This window comes from Dermacentor variabilis, chromosome 6, assembly GCF_050947875.1.
Source record: "Dermacentor variabilis isolate Ectoservices chromosome 6, ASM5094787v1, whole genome shotgun sequence".
NCBI classification, from domain to species: domain Eukaryota; kingdom Metazoa; phylum Arthropoda; class Arachnida; order Ixodida; family Ixodidae; genus Dermacentor; species Dermacentor variabilis.
The window spans coordinates 100214244-100231257 of NC_134573.1; the positions used below are offsets into that span (position 1 = coordinate 100214244).

Consider the following 17014-nt stretch of genomic DNA (forward strand, 5'->3'; position numbering starts at 1 on the left):
ACCAGCGATTACACTGAAACTTATATAAGATTTTCGACGATTGGCTGACTCTCCTACATATATCTTTCGAATTATTTGTCTCAATATATCACGAAATTAAAACACGCATAGAATTGTGCTTAAATTTTGGATTAGGGAATATCGTAATCGTCGGGGAATATTGTGAAGTAATCGTCGCTAATTGTCGGTCTCACATTTAGCGCCCTCACATAGGTCCAAAAGACTGCGAAAACCGTGCCTGCTTCCGGTACCGGTCTACAATGATTTCCGCCGTTGCGCTCGCGCGCAGTTCGTAACGAATGGTAAAGCGCTAACAGAGTAGTCGCAGCTGAATCACCGAATTCTCAAGCGCTCTACTGACACCGCGACTGCCTCGTACTCCAGCCGGTAACGACGGCAACTTGGGCGTGACTCTCGTGCATAGGTAGGCTAGAGTCAGCTTGGTTTGGTTTAGTTTTCCCCTACTGATAACGCATAACGATAATGTTTAATAAGAGTCGGGTGGAATATAGTTGACCAGCAATTTTCTTTTTCTTTACAAATTATGCACAATCAAAATTATGTCAACTAATGGCCTAGGTAGGCCAGAGTCAGCTGTGCAGTTTTCTCTATTGTGTGCCCGCCATTCTGTAAACGAACGTTTTGTTTTCACAGCGAAGCCGTTACGTGCGTGTTTTCCCAGTGTCAAGTCGGCATACTCACAAGTACAGACTCATACTCGCCCCATACTCATTTCACAGGTGCGAAATAGAGCGTTCGTGAGTTACGAAGGGTGTGGGTGAACGCGAGTGTGCGCTGGATTGACTGCCGGTTAACGTGAGTAGCAACGAAAGTCAAGGTGCGGTCGTTGTAGTAACAAGGACCCTGGTATAACCACAAAGGATAATTGAAGAGGCGGGTGGAATCAGTTTCCAAGCAATTTTATTTTTCTTTACGAATTATGCATGTTCAAAATTATTCGGTTAATTGTGTCAATTAATGGCCTAGGTAGACCAGAGTCAGCTGTACAGTTTTCTCTATTGATCTGTGCCCGCCATTGTGTGAACTAACGTTTTGTTTTCACAGGGAAGCCCTCAGTTCGGCTAAAAAACGTCACGTGCGTGTTTCCCTGTTTCGTTGGTCGGCATACTCACACACGAGTACACTGACTTGTTTTACAGGTGCGAAATAGAGCGTTAGTGAGTTACGAAGAGCGTCAGTATGCGCCGGAGTGAGTGCCAGTTTTGAAATGAGTAGCAATGAAAGTCAGCAGTGTGCATGGTAGTGGTGAGGTGAGAGCTGAGATTGCTAAACACTCGTTTACTGCACGTTTAGAGGCATCATACGGAGCGTATACAAAATTTCCACGTTGCCCCGATTGGCTCCATGTTGGCAGGTATTTATATTTGGAGTAAATGGGGGCCATGTTTTTGGTGACGTGCAGCAGAAGTTTGAAGTGAGCCTAATTAGTCGTCGAAAATAATTTAAGTGCTCCTTCTCTTCCCCTTTAGGCAAATTGCATACTTCGTTTACCCGATGTCCTGTTAGAACTAAACGCAACACTGAAATTCAGTTGGTATTAAGATGAGCAACATGTTGTGAGTGATGTGCTATTGTTTAAACTGCATAGATTAATTACAGCCTTTCTGCAAAATTACTTATGCAAGTGTTCCAGAGTGTTGCAGGCTTCTATACCCCAGTCACACTGGACACTTTTGTGTTGTGTCAGCAGCGGCAGGCAAGCGGGGCCCACGCCCAGCGAACGCGCGGCGAGCGCCCGACGCAGAGAGGGAGACGTGGAGCCAACTGCTCCTGATGAAAACCGGACAAAGGACTGAGCCGGCTAGCGGCCGTTTATTACCAAAAAAGACTTCACACGCCAGATGGCACCTCCCCTGAGTGGTCCAAGCTCGTCACATGACAGAAGGGGGGTGCGCCATCTAGCTAGACTACTACGACACATAAATGTATGATAACACGGAGATCTCGTAGGGGGAGACACTATACCACATTTTGCTAGCAATTGAGCCCGACCAGAACTGAATTTCTCAATCGCAATTGACTCCTTTGCACAAGTTGCAAAAGGGAGCCAATCGCAGTTGAAAAACATTGTATCGCTATTGAAAGTGCGTTCTGTTACCCAGGTATTATGAACCGCAAACAGAGCTTTGCCCAATGCCAAAGGATTGAATGTGCATCAGTTTACATTTAGAGTGAAGGGGCATCTTGTGGGTTACGTTTGGCCAAAGCTTCACGAGTGTCAGCTATAAGGTTTGAAAAATAATTTCTTACACAAGTGCTCACAACTGTTATTCAGCTATTTAGGGATATTTCCCAGCATGTGACACCGCTTCACATTTGTTGGAAATGTGGGGTATGTTATAAGCAATGCATGGCGAAAGTTTAATTTCTGGGTTAAATTATGGATTAGCAGATAACTGAGTTTTAGAAGTAGCATCCCCAAGTGGCTTTGCACACCCAAATACACAAACTCCTGTACGCCTTTTGCATTCTTTTCTCTGTCTGGTTGATAGCATGTCTTTGGGTCCCCTATTTCTAAAACTCGCTAATTATGGAATAGTCCTTTTCTGCCTATTTTCATATGTTATACCATGTGCAAAGTGTGTTTTCTGACATTTATTTGAAAACTGAGAAGGGCACTCACTTCATTTTTGTTTGAAATAAGGGGCTCATCATGTCTGGTGGGGGCACAGTTTAAATTCTGTGGGTTAACTACGGCATTATTGTGAAAACGAAATGTGACCCCCGAGTTTAACCTTGCACAACGGGGGGTTCATGTCGTGAGTCATATGCAGGTGATGTTTTAAGGCGTGGCTCAACTACAGTTACTTCATATTTGCACGTAGTAGTAATTGAAGAAGGCAGCAAAACTGTGATGACAAAACTAGCGTTTTATTAGGCGAACCTGCGCCCTCAAAAACAAGCTATGCTCAAAGAATGATAGCGGCAAACACAGTCGGTGGTAACTGAAAATCTGATCTGCTGGTCAAGCGCATCTGCTTTTATACACAAGCCATCGAAGGCTTCAGAGTAATCGGGGGTGCCCGCATGTCTTCCAGAAAGTTCTACACAATTTATGTTGCACATGCAATCAATTACAGAAGCTTTGGTGACAACAGAACCATCGATAACATTCGAGAAACTTCCGATACATGCGGCCGCGTCCCGCACAGAGCAATAGCATTCGTTAGACAGTGAAGAGCGCTCACCCGTTAAAGGTAAACAACTCCACACGCCAATATTAATTATGCAACTGCTTGGAAGAACCACCTTTGCTGGAATTTAGCCTGTGATCAAATTTTTGTTTCTTTAATTGACCTTGCTCTGTGGTTTTCATCTCCTCCTGTGTGGCCTATCTCCCTGGTTGGAACGAGCCAGCATTTGAGGCAATGACTGCTGTTAGAGCTCTGCAGAAGTTACATTGGTTTTTATTGTCAACTGTAATAGAAGGTGGTCTATTTGTTCATTGCTGATCATGCTATATTTATCAGATGTTTTAGAACTGTTCCCCCATTTCTCTCGAGACATAACTCATTCATCTGATAGGAGTGCCAGGCCACAGAGGCTTACACTTAAATGAAATTGATGATTGCTTATAGTGGCGTTGCGCGGTAGTTCTCCAATCCCTGTTTTACTATCATCAGCATTTGTCATTGTAGCATAGTACAGAATATTTATTGCCAATAACTTTGACGAATCTTTATTGTCTTCTGATTTTGTCGATCTTAATTTTTCCTGAAACAATAGATAATGCCCACACATAATCTTGCCTATGTGGCTTTGTTAAGTTCCCCCAAAAAATGTCATTTTACAGCAAAACTGTTGAAGGGATTTCCGCGATTGTTTTCATGTGGCGGTGAAAGCTGGTGGTGCGCTGGGTATCAAATGTCAATCAGAAATAGAGCCAGCAGCACAGCCTCCATCAGACCCTCAATTTCTGTTTGTCGCGATTCACCAGCTCCATGTCGGAGGTCAGCTATCAGAGGCCCCAAATAGAAAAGAACATCTTGCTGGCTACACACAACTTTTGTGTATCTGTAGCCAGTGGATGTGTACATTTGTGATAAAAAGTATGTGAACCAGAGCTCTTGCAAGAAAAAAAAAATTCTTGGCAACTTGCAAAGGCACTTCAATGTTTGGAATGCCAAGTCTGAACCGCAGTGTTCAATTTGAGGTTACATGCCAGTGCATCGAATAAATTCATTGTTAGTTTTTTGCAGAATGCCTGATTTGCATACTTTTGATCAAGGGGTTGCCTCATTGCATCTCGAATGTCTGCAGAATGAGATATGTTTGCCTCACGACTCATTGTTCACTAGAAGAAAGTTGCTGTTTTGTCTTAGTCTTCACAACTCATTGACTGCATCGACCGCAATGACCAGATGTCGGGGCCAACAACCTGACAACCCTGTTAAAGCAAAGTCAAATGAGCACGACTCCTTGCCTAGATATAGCCCGAGAAAAGTAGAATATTTTTTCTGAACAGTGTGTTTAATAATACAGGTCATTTCAGTGAAAAAGTACTTTGTGTGCATTATTTCTGTACACATTTTAGGGTGTGCTAGAGTTTGCTGTAATAATGAGGAAAAACTGCAAAGGCTTTGCCAGGACTGCTTACAATGCTTCCTTGCTCTTCTTTTATTCCCACAAGTACTGGTAATCTAAATAAATGTGCCTGGGGACGATCACTTTCGGCAATACTGTCTCCTTCACATGACATAGTGCTCAATCAGCCAATCAGCTCATCTGATTTCACTCAACTAGCCAATCGGCATGCGCCTGATGGCCGAGACGATAGTATCACCGAAAATGATCGTCCCAGAATACGTCCCATGTTTTGTGCATTTTGGGTGTGTGGTAAAGTGTCTCAATCTGTTTGTGGGAAGGCAAACCGCATGAACATTGCTGGCTGCAGCATCTGTCAGCCAATGGGCACATCACTACCTTTCTCCTGCACCACTCCGGATGACTCGCTGAAAAGGACCTTTCTGGGTTGCTATGCTGCCTACGCCGCCATTATGTACTTAAGCTGTCATTAGTTGCTTTATTTCGGCCCAGTACCTTCGCTAGAGACACAAGTGAAAAAGATAATGATGTGCGCTCCCTGGCAGTCAGTGCGGCCACCTGTGTGGTGGCTTTTAGACATGAAATGGATGTTCTTATATCTGACGTTCCTGTAGAAAGCTCTTGCATGGAGCGCACATTCTGTAAAGTTGACAAAACTTGTTGAATTTAGAATCCTCCGTTCATTCCTCAGCTGTACGCTTTTGTGCCACAGCTGTACCACGCTTTTCATGATTCTGAAGGTGCAAGAGGTGAGATGAAGCTGAGTTTTTAATGGACAGAATTTATGGCACCTGAAAGGGATATGCGATACGTTGAGCATTATGGTCTTAATAAGCAGAACTGGTCTCTCTGGTTGCAGCTTCACAACTTTGAAGATGCCCCGAACCAAGAAACCAAAGCCCCGCCAGTCATCTCTGCTCCCTGGATGTGCCCTTGGCGCTGAACAAATCAGGTGGGCTGGGACAATAGGCTGGCAAATTCACTTGTGAGTTGGCTCGCTCAGGCTCGCACCAACTGGTGAGCGAGGCCGAGTGAGTTTGGCTGATTCTGCTTTCAGCTAGTTTGAGTATGTGCGAGTCTTGCCAGGTCTAACTCTCGGCAAGTTTGAGTCGGAATGAGTCTGGCTAACTCAGATTCTCATAAGTACATATATATATATATATATATATATATATATATATAATATTGTGAGCGAGGCTGAGTGAGTTCTGTTTATTTTGTTGACCTGTGGTTTGTTGACCTGCCAAGTATGAACTTGCAGGATTGAATGCCAGTTGCCTGCAGAGCAATGTTCTGGTGAGACGCAGACTGAAATATCACTAATGCGTGGCACTGGTAAGAAAGAGCTATATTGGCTCTGCCAGAAGGCTAGCCACTCTAAGGGTGTGCCGCGCACTGGTTTCAATACAAACAACCCTGCTTTCACTAATACTTAGAAAGGACACTAAAGAAAAAAATGAGTTGAGCTGTATTATTAGTTAATTATAGGGTGGGAAAATATTCAAATTTTTGTTCAAGTTTTGAAAATGAATCCAGTACTACCACCTCTAGTTGTTCATATATGTATTCAAAAAGGCACTGTTTGGTACTTTCAAATAATCAGACTAATGAAATATTTCAGAACCTGTTTTTAAAATGTGGCTGCTGTTCTCCATCTGCCGAACTATCGCGAACTATTAGAAGGGAGACATTTTTTTTAAGTAATGCAGAGCCCAAATGGGCTGTGCTAGCTTGGTTTACGGTTTCACGGCGAAAGCTTACGTGATGACCTACAATTTTTGCTTGTCTGTCATTTAGTGTTTTTGGCAGTCTAGTCATGTAGCAGTTTTCTTTTATGCTACAATCAGCTATGTTTTCTTCCAACAAGCCCTTTTACATGTGTCTTCAGCCACAAGTCCTTCAGCAGCATTTTTTCTCCACATCTGATCTTTTTCTTTTTTCAGCAACCACTTTCTCAGCCATAGAGCAGCCTTTCACGCATGAATACAGTTGAACCTCGATATAAGAAAGTCGTACTTGCAGTGAAAAACTTTGTTAAATTGGAGATTTCGTTAATTCAAGGTTTGAAAGTTCTGTCATTCAAAACAACTTCACAAATTCCCAGAGCATTCCTGGTGGATAGTATCTTGTTAGTAAGCGCTTGTAAACAAATTGACAATTTGCTGGACAGTGAGCGCCATGGGGTGCACAACAGGCAGGCGAAGCTGCAGCGCTGTTAATCACTCCCGGAGAACCTTCCCTTGTCTTACTCCTATGGCGTGCATTCATTGACCCAGCCGTTGTCCACACGTGGGTTTAAAAAGGCACGCTGCACTTTGTTCACAGTCGCATCCTAAAGCAGGAACCAAGCCTGCTTCAAAACATTGGTGTTTATCCAAAAACTAGGTTTAAATATTTACTTTTATCATATCTTAAATAATGGGTGAAGTAGTAACCATACCACACACAAATACTAAAGAATGTCAGCCTGTTTGCCGAAAAACAGCCACTACGAATGGCAAGCACGGCCGTTTCGTGCCCCCTCCTTGACAGCTGCGCCACTAGCGGCATGCGCTGTCCCTATATGAAGCTGTGGCCGGAGTTTTGCAACCAGAAAAAGCATTGAAAGACCCTAATATGGCATTGCTGTTTGGACCAGCAGTACCATTGCCCCTTTGCAAAAATGAGATGACTTGCCTTAATCGTGCGTCACTTCCTAGGAGCAGTAATGGTGAATTTTTTTTTCTGCTTTCCATAGCCAAAGCATCTGCTTTCACAAACCTTTCATGTTGCTTTCACTCGTATTTAATAAGAAAAATTTTGAATTTGTTGCAGTTGGTTTTTAAGAGGCATGCTTGCCTCCCCACCTCTTTTCACCCCCTGTTGTAGTCTTCTCCACAGGATTGTACAAATTGTGAAGTCGGCAGGTATGTACAGATGCCATAAAATGTCACGCCAATGCACAGGGACTTGCACTGCAGGCACACTGCAACCTTTGCACTTTTGTAACAGGCTGCCCTTGTGACTGAGTAATACTAGCACAAAGTAGTGCTTCTTTCTTCGTTTTGTGCACACTGTTGTTTATAAAGTAATTGCAAAGCAATGCTTTCTTCATTTTGTTGGATCTTCTGCGCATTTAATAACATTTTGGGTTTAACCTGCAATTTTATGGCGAGTTCTGTCAGTAGTGAGGGTAATATTTGAATTTACACCCATGAATTTTTTAGCCATTTTTATCAGCTGTGTACGTCTCCTCAAAACAAGGTTACTATTAAGAATCCGCTGGCTACAGCATGCCTAGTCGAGAGCAGCCGACCAAAGTTGCGGTTTGATGCAGAGTCGACAAAATGCATTGCAGTGGCTGTGCGGCGTTTGGAATGCTTAGGAACGACTTCGACAGTGAAAGTGAGGGCACGAATAACATGGGCAACACTCGAATAGCGGTAACTTGGTTCGTAGTAGCCATGTTTTTGAAAACACGGATTGCAGCACGCAGATCAGTCTAGAAATCGAATGAGGCACTGTATGGCATCCGAAATTTTAGTCTCCATGCTATATTAGTTCTGGGAAGTTGGCACTCGTGCCATGGGGAATTTCAAATAAATGAGCGGGTCTAAAATCTTGACCTCAACTTACGTTCCTCTGTGTAGTTTTCTTTACAGCGCTGTTTTTCTGCTAGCCCCCAACGACACAATCATGTCCACGGACAGAAAGTGCAAGCAAAAACAATCGGCAATGGCTCATACCCCCCTAAGCAAGCAAAAAGTGCATCATAGAGAACATGCTGAAAACTGTGATCATCAATGGCTCATACCCCTGTAAGCAAGCAAAAGATGCAATGGCTCATAGCCCTGTTATGAAACAATGTAGTACATCTCCCCTAACGCACTCAGATCGGACATAGAGTATTTTATGCGATTCTTGGCACTGGCAAGTGACCACACCACACCGGTCATCGTTGTTGGCGATTTTAACGTGGACATTGCCAAGCCACAAAACGGTGTTTGTCCAGTTTGTCGCCGACGAGTTTGCCTTGATATGCTCGGCCAACAGCCCCACTTGGAACGTGTGTTGATCTTACATTGGCAATGAATGTTTCTGCGGTTAAAACTGAAAATTTAGTCGTATATCCTAGTGGCCACAAAGCAGTGGTGACAATTGTTACAGAATAAAATGTTTGCCAAAGTTTACTGTTTGTCTCGTTCCCATATCGTAGGTGGCGGGTGGTCCCCCTACAGCTTCGCTGTCCAACCAGCTTCACAGGGTGGAATGGGTCCTGAATCTTTCTTTATGTCTGCTTTTTGCAGAGACTGTGGATTCTTAGACAACTTTCGACATCCCTAAATTTAAACAAATGCAAGCATCCCAATCTCATGCTTTCTGAAATATGTGCGGCCGCTTGGTCTACATGTTTTGCACATGTGCAGCCATTGAAAAATGTTGTTTTGGTTATTGTGCAGTATTGCTTATAATGTGGATATTCGCACCTCTGGTGACTTAACGCTATAGGCAATCTATGCTGTACCCATTACTCCACTGTTCGTGCTGCAGGTGGTGTATAGAGCAAAGCAATAGGTGTTCCATTAATGTATCTCGGCAGAACTGCTAGAAAGCTGTCGCTCTACTTTTACGGTCATCCTCCAATAAATTTCGTCATTCTTTTTTTTATGTGCGTGCAGGTACTTAGAGTGTATGGTCAGCGAGCTGGAATGCACTGTGGAGAGCTGTCTTGAAGCCACGCAAGGCATCGCAGACCGCATCTGTCGCAATGTGGACATGTGGTACGATGACATCATCCGCACTGTGCCGGAGGTGAGGAGTGTCACCTTTTCCATTTGTCCAAAGTAGCAGTCAAGGAACATGAGAAGCATTGAAGCACAGGGACTCATCTGTTCGGCATGACCCAGACAATAGTGTTAGATTAGGATACTCAAGTGTTGGGGCCATCTGGTTCTTGTATGTGTCTGCAGTTGCACACGCAAGCAGAAAGACATGTACCCTTTTCACGGGAGTCCTGAGGGTGCTGCTATGTTTGATCACGTGGTGACGCGTTCATTGCTTGCCTCAGCAACCTCCGTTACCACTGTGTTTACAATGGATGTACATAATGCCAGTGTGGCTCGGCTAACCCCTGTTTCAGTGGATATCGTAGGCAGAGGCTGGGTGGATGATACGTGAAGCCTTGGTTACAGCTTAAAAGGTCAAGTAAATGCTTTTGGAGCTCATTATGCTTTGTCCAAATGGCGCGAGCAGCGTATACTGTGCGCGTAATAAAAGTGGGGATAAAAATGTATTCCAAGCTATCCTACCTTTCTGGTTACGAACAGAATCAGTATCAGTGTGTTTAGCTCTTAATTCTTTATTTGTAAACACTTTGAAGCAGCAGCTTGTCATGTTTCTGATTCATTAATGTTCCTCAGTGCGGTCACTATCCAATTGTTTATTTTCCGCCTATACGCTTGCGAGTGTGTTGGGATGTGACTGATTTGTTCTTGCTGGGCACAAGGCTTGTAACGTAGATGTTTCTATAGTGTAATAGCTTGTAGCTATTACGCATGATTGCTAGTCATTCGCTGACTGTGTGGACAATTGCGAAACATTCAGCTTCAAACATCGGTGTGCTGTTGGTGTAGCTGCCGTCGCCCATGCTTTGGCGCATTGATTCAAGTGTGCGCCCGTTCTCTTATTCTTCGCATGTTGGCAATAGAGTAGCATAAGTTTGCGCGTGAGTTGGGGTGTATGTGTGCAGACAAAGTGCGAGAAACTTACTATATGCCAAGAAGTGGTACTACTTCCTATGTAACAATATAATGAGCGGTACTCACTCGTGCAGGCGTTCTGGGGTTGAAGTACTTTCTTTGGGGGTTAGCACTACAATGCTGGCAGATTGAATTTTTTTTAGCCTTGTGGGAAACCATGCATCACAAAGAATTGGCAACACAGGCAGTCCTTATGCAGCAGCAGTCCATGAACTTACTGAGATTCACTCCATTCCTTAATATGCCAGCCACAATTTTTGCAGCCAACTACTGCACACGTCTTTACTGCACCGCTCCATATTTTGCAGCATGAATGGAGCATAGTGCATTAATGAAAACCCAGTTGCATTTTCCCACAGCTCCCCGCAGGGGCGTCTGCGTCAGCAGGCGTTTGGTGTGTTGCGACACCACGTACCCGAGCACATGGGGGTTGGACCCTCCCGCGTGTAGCCGTGCGTGGCTTAGCCGTGTCCGGGGAAAAGGGGATCCTGGGGGTTGAGCCAATGCCGGGTGTTTGGACCTTTACGGCCCCTCGGCGGCGGCAACACACCTCTTTGGCCTCTGCTTCACGTAGACGGCACCCCCGGACTGACCCACCCGGGGGAAACCGGTAGTCGCCTTTTCCTGTCTCTCTCTTCTCAAACCTTCGTCTTTATCTCTCACTTTACATCTTTCCTGTCTTCTTCTCTCTTCTATTTACTTCCTTTCTCCTTGGTGGCAAGGGTTAACCCTGTGTGGCTATCCAACCTTGGGTAAACCATATTCGGTTATAGTGACGGCGTACGACTGGCGTCGTGCAGACTTGTATGCAAGCTCTGCCGCGTCCCCTCGTTGGGCTCCATGGTGGGCGGTCGGCGCTGTTGCGGAATGTACACATATTTTCATGGAAACTTCTTTCCCCTCCCTTGTTGATCGCCCTCAGAAACGAGGGCGCACCGAAGATGTCTTCAAGTTTTTTGGACACCAAATCCAGAATTTCCCGCGCTTCCACGTTATCCACTCTGAAAAGCCAAACAAAGCAGTTCGAAACATTTCCCCATTCCTTGTCTCAAAGTCCTTGACTGATGTTTTTGGTCCAGGTTACAAGGTGTCGAGAATGGGAAGCGGTGACCTCCTCTTGGAGCTCCGCGATCTGAAACAATATGAGAATATACAGAAACTAGTGCTATTTGGGGAGACCCCCATAACAGTAACCTCACACCGTACAATGAACACCACCCGTGGTGTTGTGTCAGATGATGATTTGATTGACCTGACTGAGGCGGAGCTCCTGGAGGGCTTCAGCGAACAAAATGTGATCAACGTCAGAAGAATTAAGATGAGGCGGGATGGTAAAGAGATCCAGACGAAGCACCTAATAATTACTTTTGGATCAAGTATCTTGCCCGAGTCAATCGAGGCCGGGTACATCAAGCTCCGTGTTAGGCCGTACGTGCCAAACCCACTCCGTTGTTTCAAATGCCAGCGCTTCGGTCACAGCTCGCAGAGCTGCCGAGGCCGCCAGACTTGTGCTAAATGTAGTGCCCAAGAACACACTTCTGAAGCTTGTGAGAACGCTTTCCACTGTGTAAACTGTGACGGGGATCACGCCGCGTACTCGCGGTCGTGCCCCTCATGGAAGAAGGAAAAAGAAATAGTAACAATCAAAGTAAAAGAGAATATATCCTTCAAAGAGGCACGCAGGCGGGTAGTGTACCTGCCAAAGAAAAGCTTTGCCGAAGTGGCGCGTCAGGGGGCAGCGTCACAGCGGCCTCCGGTGGCTGTCCGACCCACAGGCAGTGAGTCTGCAGTTATGCCATCTGGCCCCGCGGCGGTTGCAGCTAGCGCTGCTCCGCCTACTCAGCAAACGGGGCCATCGACCCCGAAGGTGGGCGCAGCCGAGGCTGCCCCAACCTCCCCGGCCCTTTCCAGCGCTGGCAACAGCCGGCGCAGCCAAATCCCTCAGGGAGCCCCATCGACCTCCGGGCTGGTGGGCACAGGGGTCTTGCCCTCCAAGGCGGGATCTTCCCTGGTAACTTCTCGCTCGCAAGAGCACGTGTCCGGCGCCTCACTAGAGGCAATGGACACAACACCTATCCTCAAGGCGCACCTAGCGCCGAAGGAGCGTCGACACTCGCTCGAACGCTTCAGAAAGAGCAAAACCCCTGTTACAGGGCCTCGAAAGGGCTCTGTAATCTAAGGCATCTCTTCCATTTCCGTAAACACAGCACCTATTGACCTCCAATATGGATACACAGATAATTCAGTGGAACGTCAGAGGTCTCCTTAGAAACCTTGATGATGTTCAAGAACTAATCCACAAACACAATCCCAAAGTGCTGTGTTTACAAGAAACAAACTTAAAACCCAAACACACAAACTTTCTCCGACAGTATATAACATTTCGCAAAGATCGCGATGGTGCTGTCGCATCATCGGGCGGTGTTGCCATTGCTATCCATAAGAGCATTGCATGTCAACTTTTACAGCTACAAACGCCTCTCGAAGCAGTGGCGGTTCGAGCTGTGCTCCTAAACAAACTCATCACCATTAGCTCTCTTTACATACCCCCACATTACAAATTAACGAAGCACGAATTCCAATCCTTTATTGATCAATTGCCAGAACCTTACGTTGTTCTTGGCGATTTCAATGCGCACAGCTCTCTGTGGGGCGACTCTCGTATAGATTCGCGAGGTCGTCTTATTGAACAGTTCCTTTTCTCTTCTGGTGCGTGCCTTCTCAATAAGAAGAAACCCACATATTACTGTCTTGCAAACAATACTTTTTCTTCAATTGATCTGAGCATAGTTTCTCCGTCCATACTGCCTGAACTAGAATGGGAAGTTACCAGCGATCCTTACGGAAGCGACCACTTCCCCGTACTATTAAGAACACTTAAAGAAGACGAATATCCACCACAGGCTCCTAGGTGGAAGACTGAGACAGCAGACTGGCAGAAATTCCAAAACTTAACCAGTATATCATGGGATAACATGTCCTCGTTAGGAATTGATGCTGCCGTGGAATATTTTACAGCCTTCATAATAGATGCCGCAACTAAATGTATATCACAAGTAAATGGATTGGCATGCAAACGGCGTGTTCCGTGGTGGAACGACGATTGTAGGATTGCTCGTAGGAAACAGAACAAAGCGTGGGGGATGCTACGCGCCTCCCCCACTGCGGAGAATCTTATCAATTTTAAAAAAGTAAAATCCCAAGGTAGGCGAACCCGCCGACAAGCCAGAAGAGAGAGTTGGCAGAAGTTTTTATCTGGTATCAACTCCTATACAGATGAGACCAAAGTCTGGAACAGGGTCAATAGGATAAAAGGGCGACAAACATATTCACTCCCTTTGGTGAACACACAAGGTGAAACACTGAAAGATCAGGCGGACACACTTGGAGAACACTTTGAGAGCGTGTCGAGTTCAAACCACTATTCGCAATCATTTTTGAAATACAAACAAATAGAAGAATGTAAGCCAATAATACAAAAATCCAGACAAAATGAACCTTATAACCGGCCGTTCAGTATTGCAGAGTTGAGAGCTGCTTTGACCACATGCAAAAGCTCTGCACCGGGACCTGATAGAGTCATGTACGAAATGATCAGAAACTTACACACTGACACCAAACTTACACTACTCACGCTCTTCAACGTTATTTGGGCTACGGGATACCTCCCATCCACATGGAAAGAAGCGATTGTGGTCCCTGTTCTTAAGCACGGTAAAGACCCTTCCTTGGCGGCAAGCTACCGTCCGATAGCTCTTACAAATTGTCTTTGTAAGCTTTTTGAAAAAATGGTTAACCGCAGACTAGTACATTTCCTTGAACTCAACAATATCCTCGATCCCTTTCAGTGTGGCTTCAGAGAAGGGCGGTCCACAACCGATCACCTTGTGCGCATTGAGGGAAACATTCGCGACGCCTTTCTACATAAACAATATTTCCTATCCGTATTCCTCGATATGGAGAAGGCGTACGACACTACGTGGCGCTATGGAATCTTGAGAGACTTGTCGGGAATTGGCATCCGTGGCAATATGCTCGCCCTAATAAAAAGCTATTTGTCCAGTCGTACCTTCCGAGTAAAAGTCGGTAATGCACTGTCACGTCCTTTTACGCAGGAAACTGGTGTACCTCAAGGAGGTGTACTCAGCTGCACTCTCTTCATCGTGAAAATGAACACCCTTCGTGCTTCATTACCGCCAGCCATTTTTTATTCTGTTTACGTAGACGACATACAGATAGGTTTCAAATCCTGCAACCTTACTGTATGTGAGAGGCAAGTTCAACAGGGCTTGAACAAAGTGTCCAAATGGGCAGAAGAAAACGGATTTAAAGTTAACCCCAACAAAAGTTCTTGTGTGCTTTTCACAAGAAAGAGAGGGCTTACTGCAGAACCCAGTATCGTAATGTATGGCCAGCAAATTCCTGTGAACAAAGAACACAAGTTCTTAGGCATCATACTTGATTCGAAATTAACCTTTATTCCACACATAAAGTACCTCAAGGTCAAATGCTTAAAAACAATGAACTTACTTAAAGTGCTATCCCACACAACATGGGGCAGCGACAGGAAATGTTTAATGAACCTTTACAAGAGCCTCATTCGATCACGGTTGGACTATGGTGCCGTGATCTATCATTCTGCAGCCCCGAGCGCGCTAAAGATGCTAGATCCGGTCCACCATCTAGGAATCCGACTGGCCACTGGAGCTTTCAGAACAAGTCCCATCGAAAGTTTATATGCAGAATCAAATGAGTGGTCACTACATCTGCAGAGAACATACATCAGCCAAACATATTTCCTGAAAGTCCACTCTAACCCTCAACATCCATGTTTCAATACCGTTAACGATATGACATATGCTACACTCCTTCATAATCGTCCCTCCGTAAGACAGCCTTTCTCACTGCGTGTGAGGGAGCTTAGTGATCAAATGCATGTCCCACTCCTCGAGATCCGCCTAATGCATCCAGCGAAGCTGCTACCTCCTTGGGAGTGGCAGCTCATACAATGCGATATATCTTTTGTGCAAGTGACAAAGCATGCCCCTGAGATAGAAATCCAAATGCATTTCCGGGAACTCCAGTACAAATATTCCTGCACGGAGTTCTACACAGATGCATCGAAGTCACGCGACGGGGTGTCCTATGCAGCCGTCGGTCCATCCTTCTCGGAATCCGACTTACTACATCCGGAAACCAGTATCTTTACGGCTGAGGCCTACGCACTCTTGTCGGTTGTAAAGCATATAAAGAAATCAAACCTCCAGAAATCAATTATATATACGGACTCCCTTAGTGTTGTGAAGGCCTTGATGTCATTCTGTAACCACAAAAATCCGGTAATTAACGAACTCTACTCCGTACTGTATAAAGCATATATATCCAACCAACATGTGATTGTATGCTGGGTGCCTGGGCATAGGGGCATTGAGGGAAACCTACTAACGGACCAGATGGCCACATCCATTTCATTGCATGCAGTTAGTCCTACTGCTTCGGTCCCTGTCACAGACCTGAAGCCTTTCTTAAGAAGAAAACTGCGAAACCACTGGCAACGTATGTGGGACGCAGAAGTAAATAATAAACTGCACGTAATAAAGCCACAGTTAGTTTCTTGGCCCTCCGTAACAAAATCACGGCGAACAGATGTCCTATTCTGTCGCCTCAGAATAGGACACACGTTTGGCACGCATAACTTTCTGCTCACTGGAAATGATCCTCCAACCTGTGGTAGATGCGGGGAGAGGCTGACCGTTCTCCACGTCCTCCTGGAGTGTCGGGCAGCCGAATCTGAAAGAAGGAAACATTTTTCCCTAGCATACCGGCAGCACATCCCCCTACATCCCGTAATGCTACTCGGCCCAGAACCTTTATTTGACACCAACGCAGTCCTAAGTTTTCTGAGAGATGTTGTCTTGCATGTTTTTAGCCCCTGAGAGATGTTGTCTTGCATGTTTTTAGCCCCACATGTTCGTAGCGGGTCCTCTCTTCAGAGGATGCCGCTGCGATAGCTGTTTAGTATAGCACATGCCTCTAGGCCCTTGTGTTTCAAGGGCTCTGGCGAGGCAGCAGTGCTCCATGTAATTTTACGATCTTATATATTTTATATTTTGCATCATTCTTCTACTATGGATTTTAATCTTCATAGTATTCGTCACAAGTCATCGCCATAATTTTATACCACGTAGACTTTACGCACTTTACAGCGACTATTTTAGGCCACTTTACAGCCAAGTCACATCTTCGTCACAGAACTCATCATTCCACCGCGAAGTCACTAACACTGTCTTGGCGCTCTTTGGCCATATCTGGCCCTTGCGCCACTAAACCACACACATTCATTCATTCATTTCCCACAGCTGATTGCACAGAAGCAGGGCAGAAGAGGTAAGGGTTTCGTATTTGTGTTGCTTCGTTGAGGCAACGTGTGGCACACCGCTGAAAGCACCATCTCTTTTGTCTAGAGCAAACTGATTCATAAAAAAAGGTCACTAGCTTTGTATCCCCCAAGTGAAAGACTCGCATGATTGAAGCACTATCAATATATAGTCGCACCTACATTCTCAATCTGTAAAAACAGCCGTGAAGGGCGATATAATAGCAATCCATTTTAACAAAGAGATACATAATCTGCACTCCAAAGGTCTCGGTCGACGCGAAGCAAGAAAAATGTGTGTGCGGGAGTTGCGATTGAAGTCAAGTCGAAGCAA

General features: G+C 45.3%; 1 protein-coding gene across 2 annotated transcripts in view; it reads left to right on the forward strand.

Moving 5' to 3' along the window:
• Nucleotides 1-260: 260 nt before the first annotated feature.
• LOC142584289 (uncharacterized) overlaps nt 261-17014 on the forward strand; it is a 48989-nt gene continuing 32235 nt past the window's right edge. For both annotated transcript variants that reach the window (XM_075694428.1, XM_075694429.1), the window contains exons 1-3: nt 261-424; nt 5426-5518; nt 9225-9357. In XM_075694428.1, coding sequence (XP_075550543.1) covers nt 5442-5518; nt 9225-9357 — 210 coding nt within the window. In that variant the 5' untranslated portion in view covers nt 261-424; nt 5426-5441. The remainder of the gene's footprint in view (nt 425-5425; nt 5519-9224; nt 9358-17014) is intronic.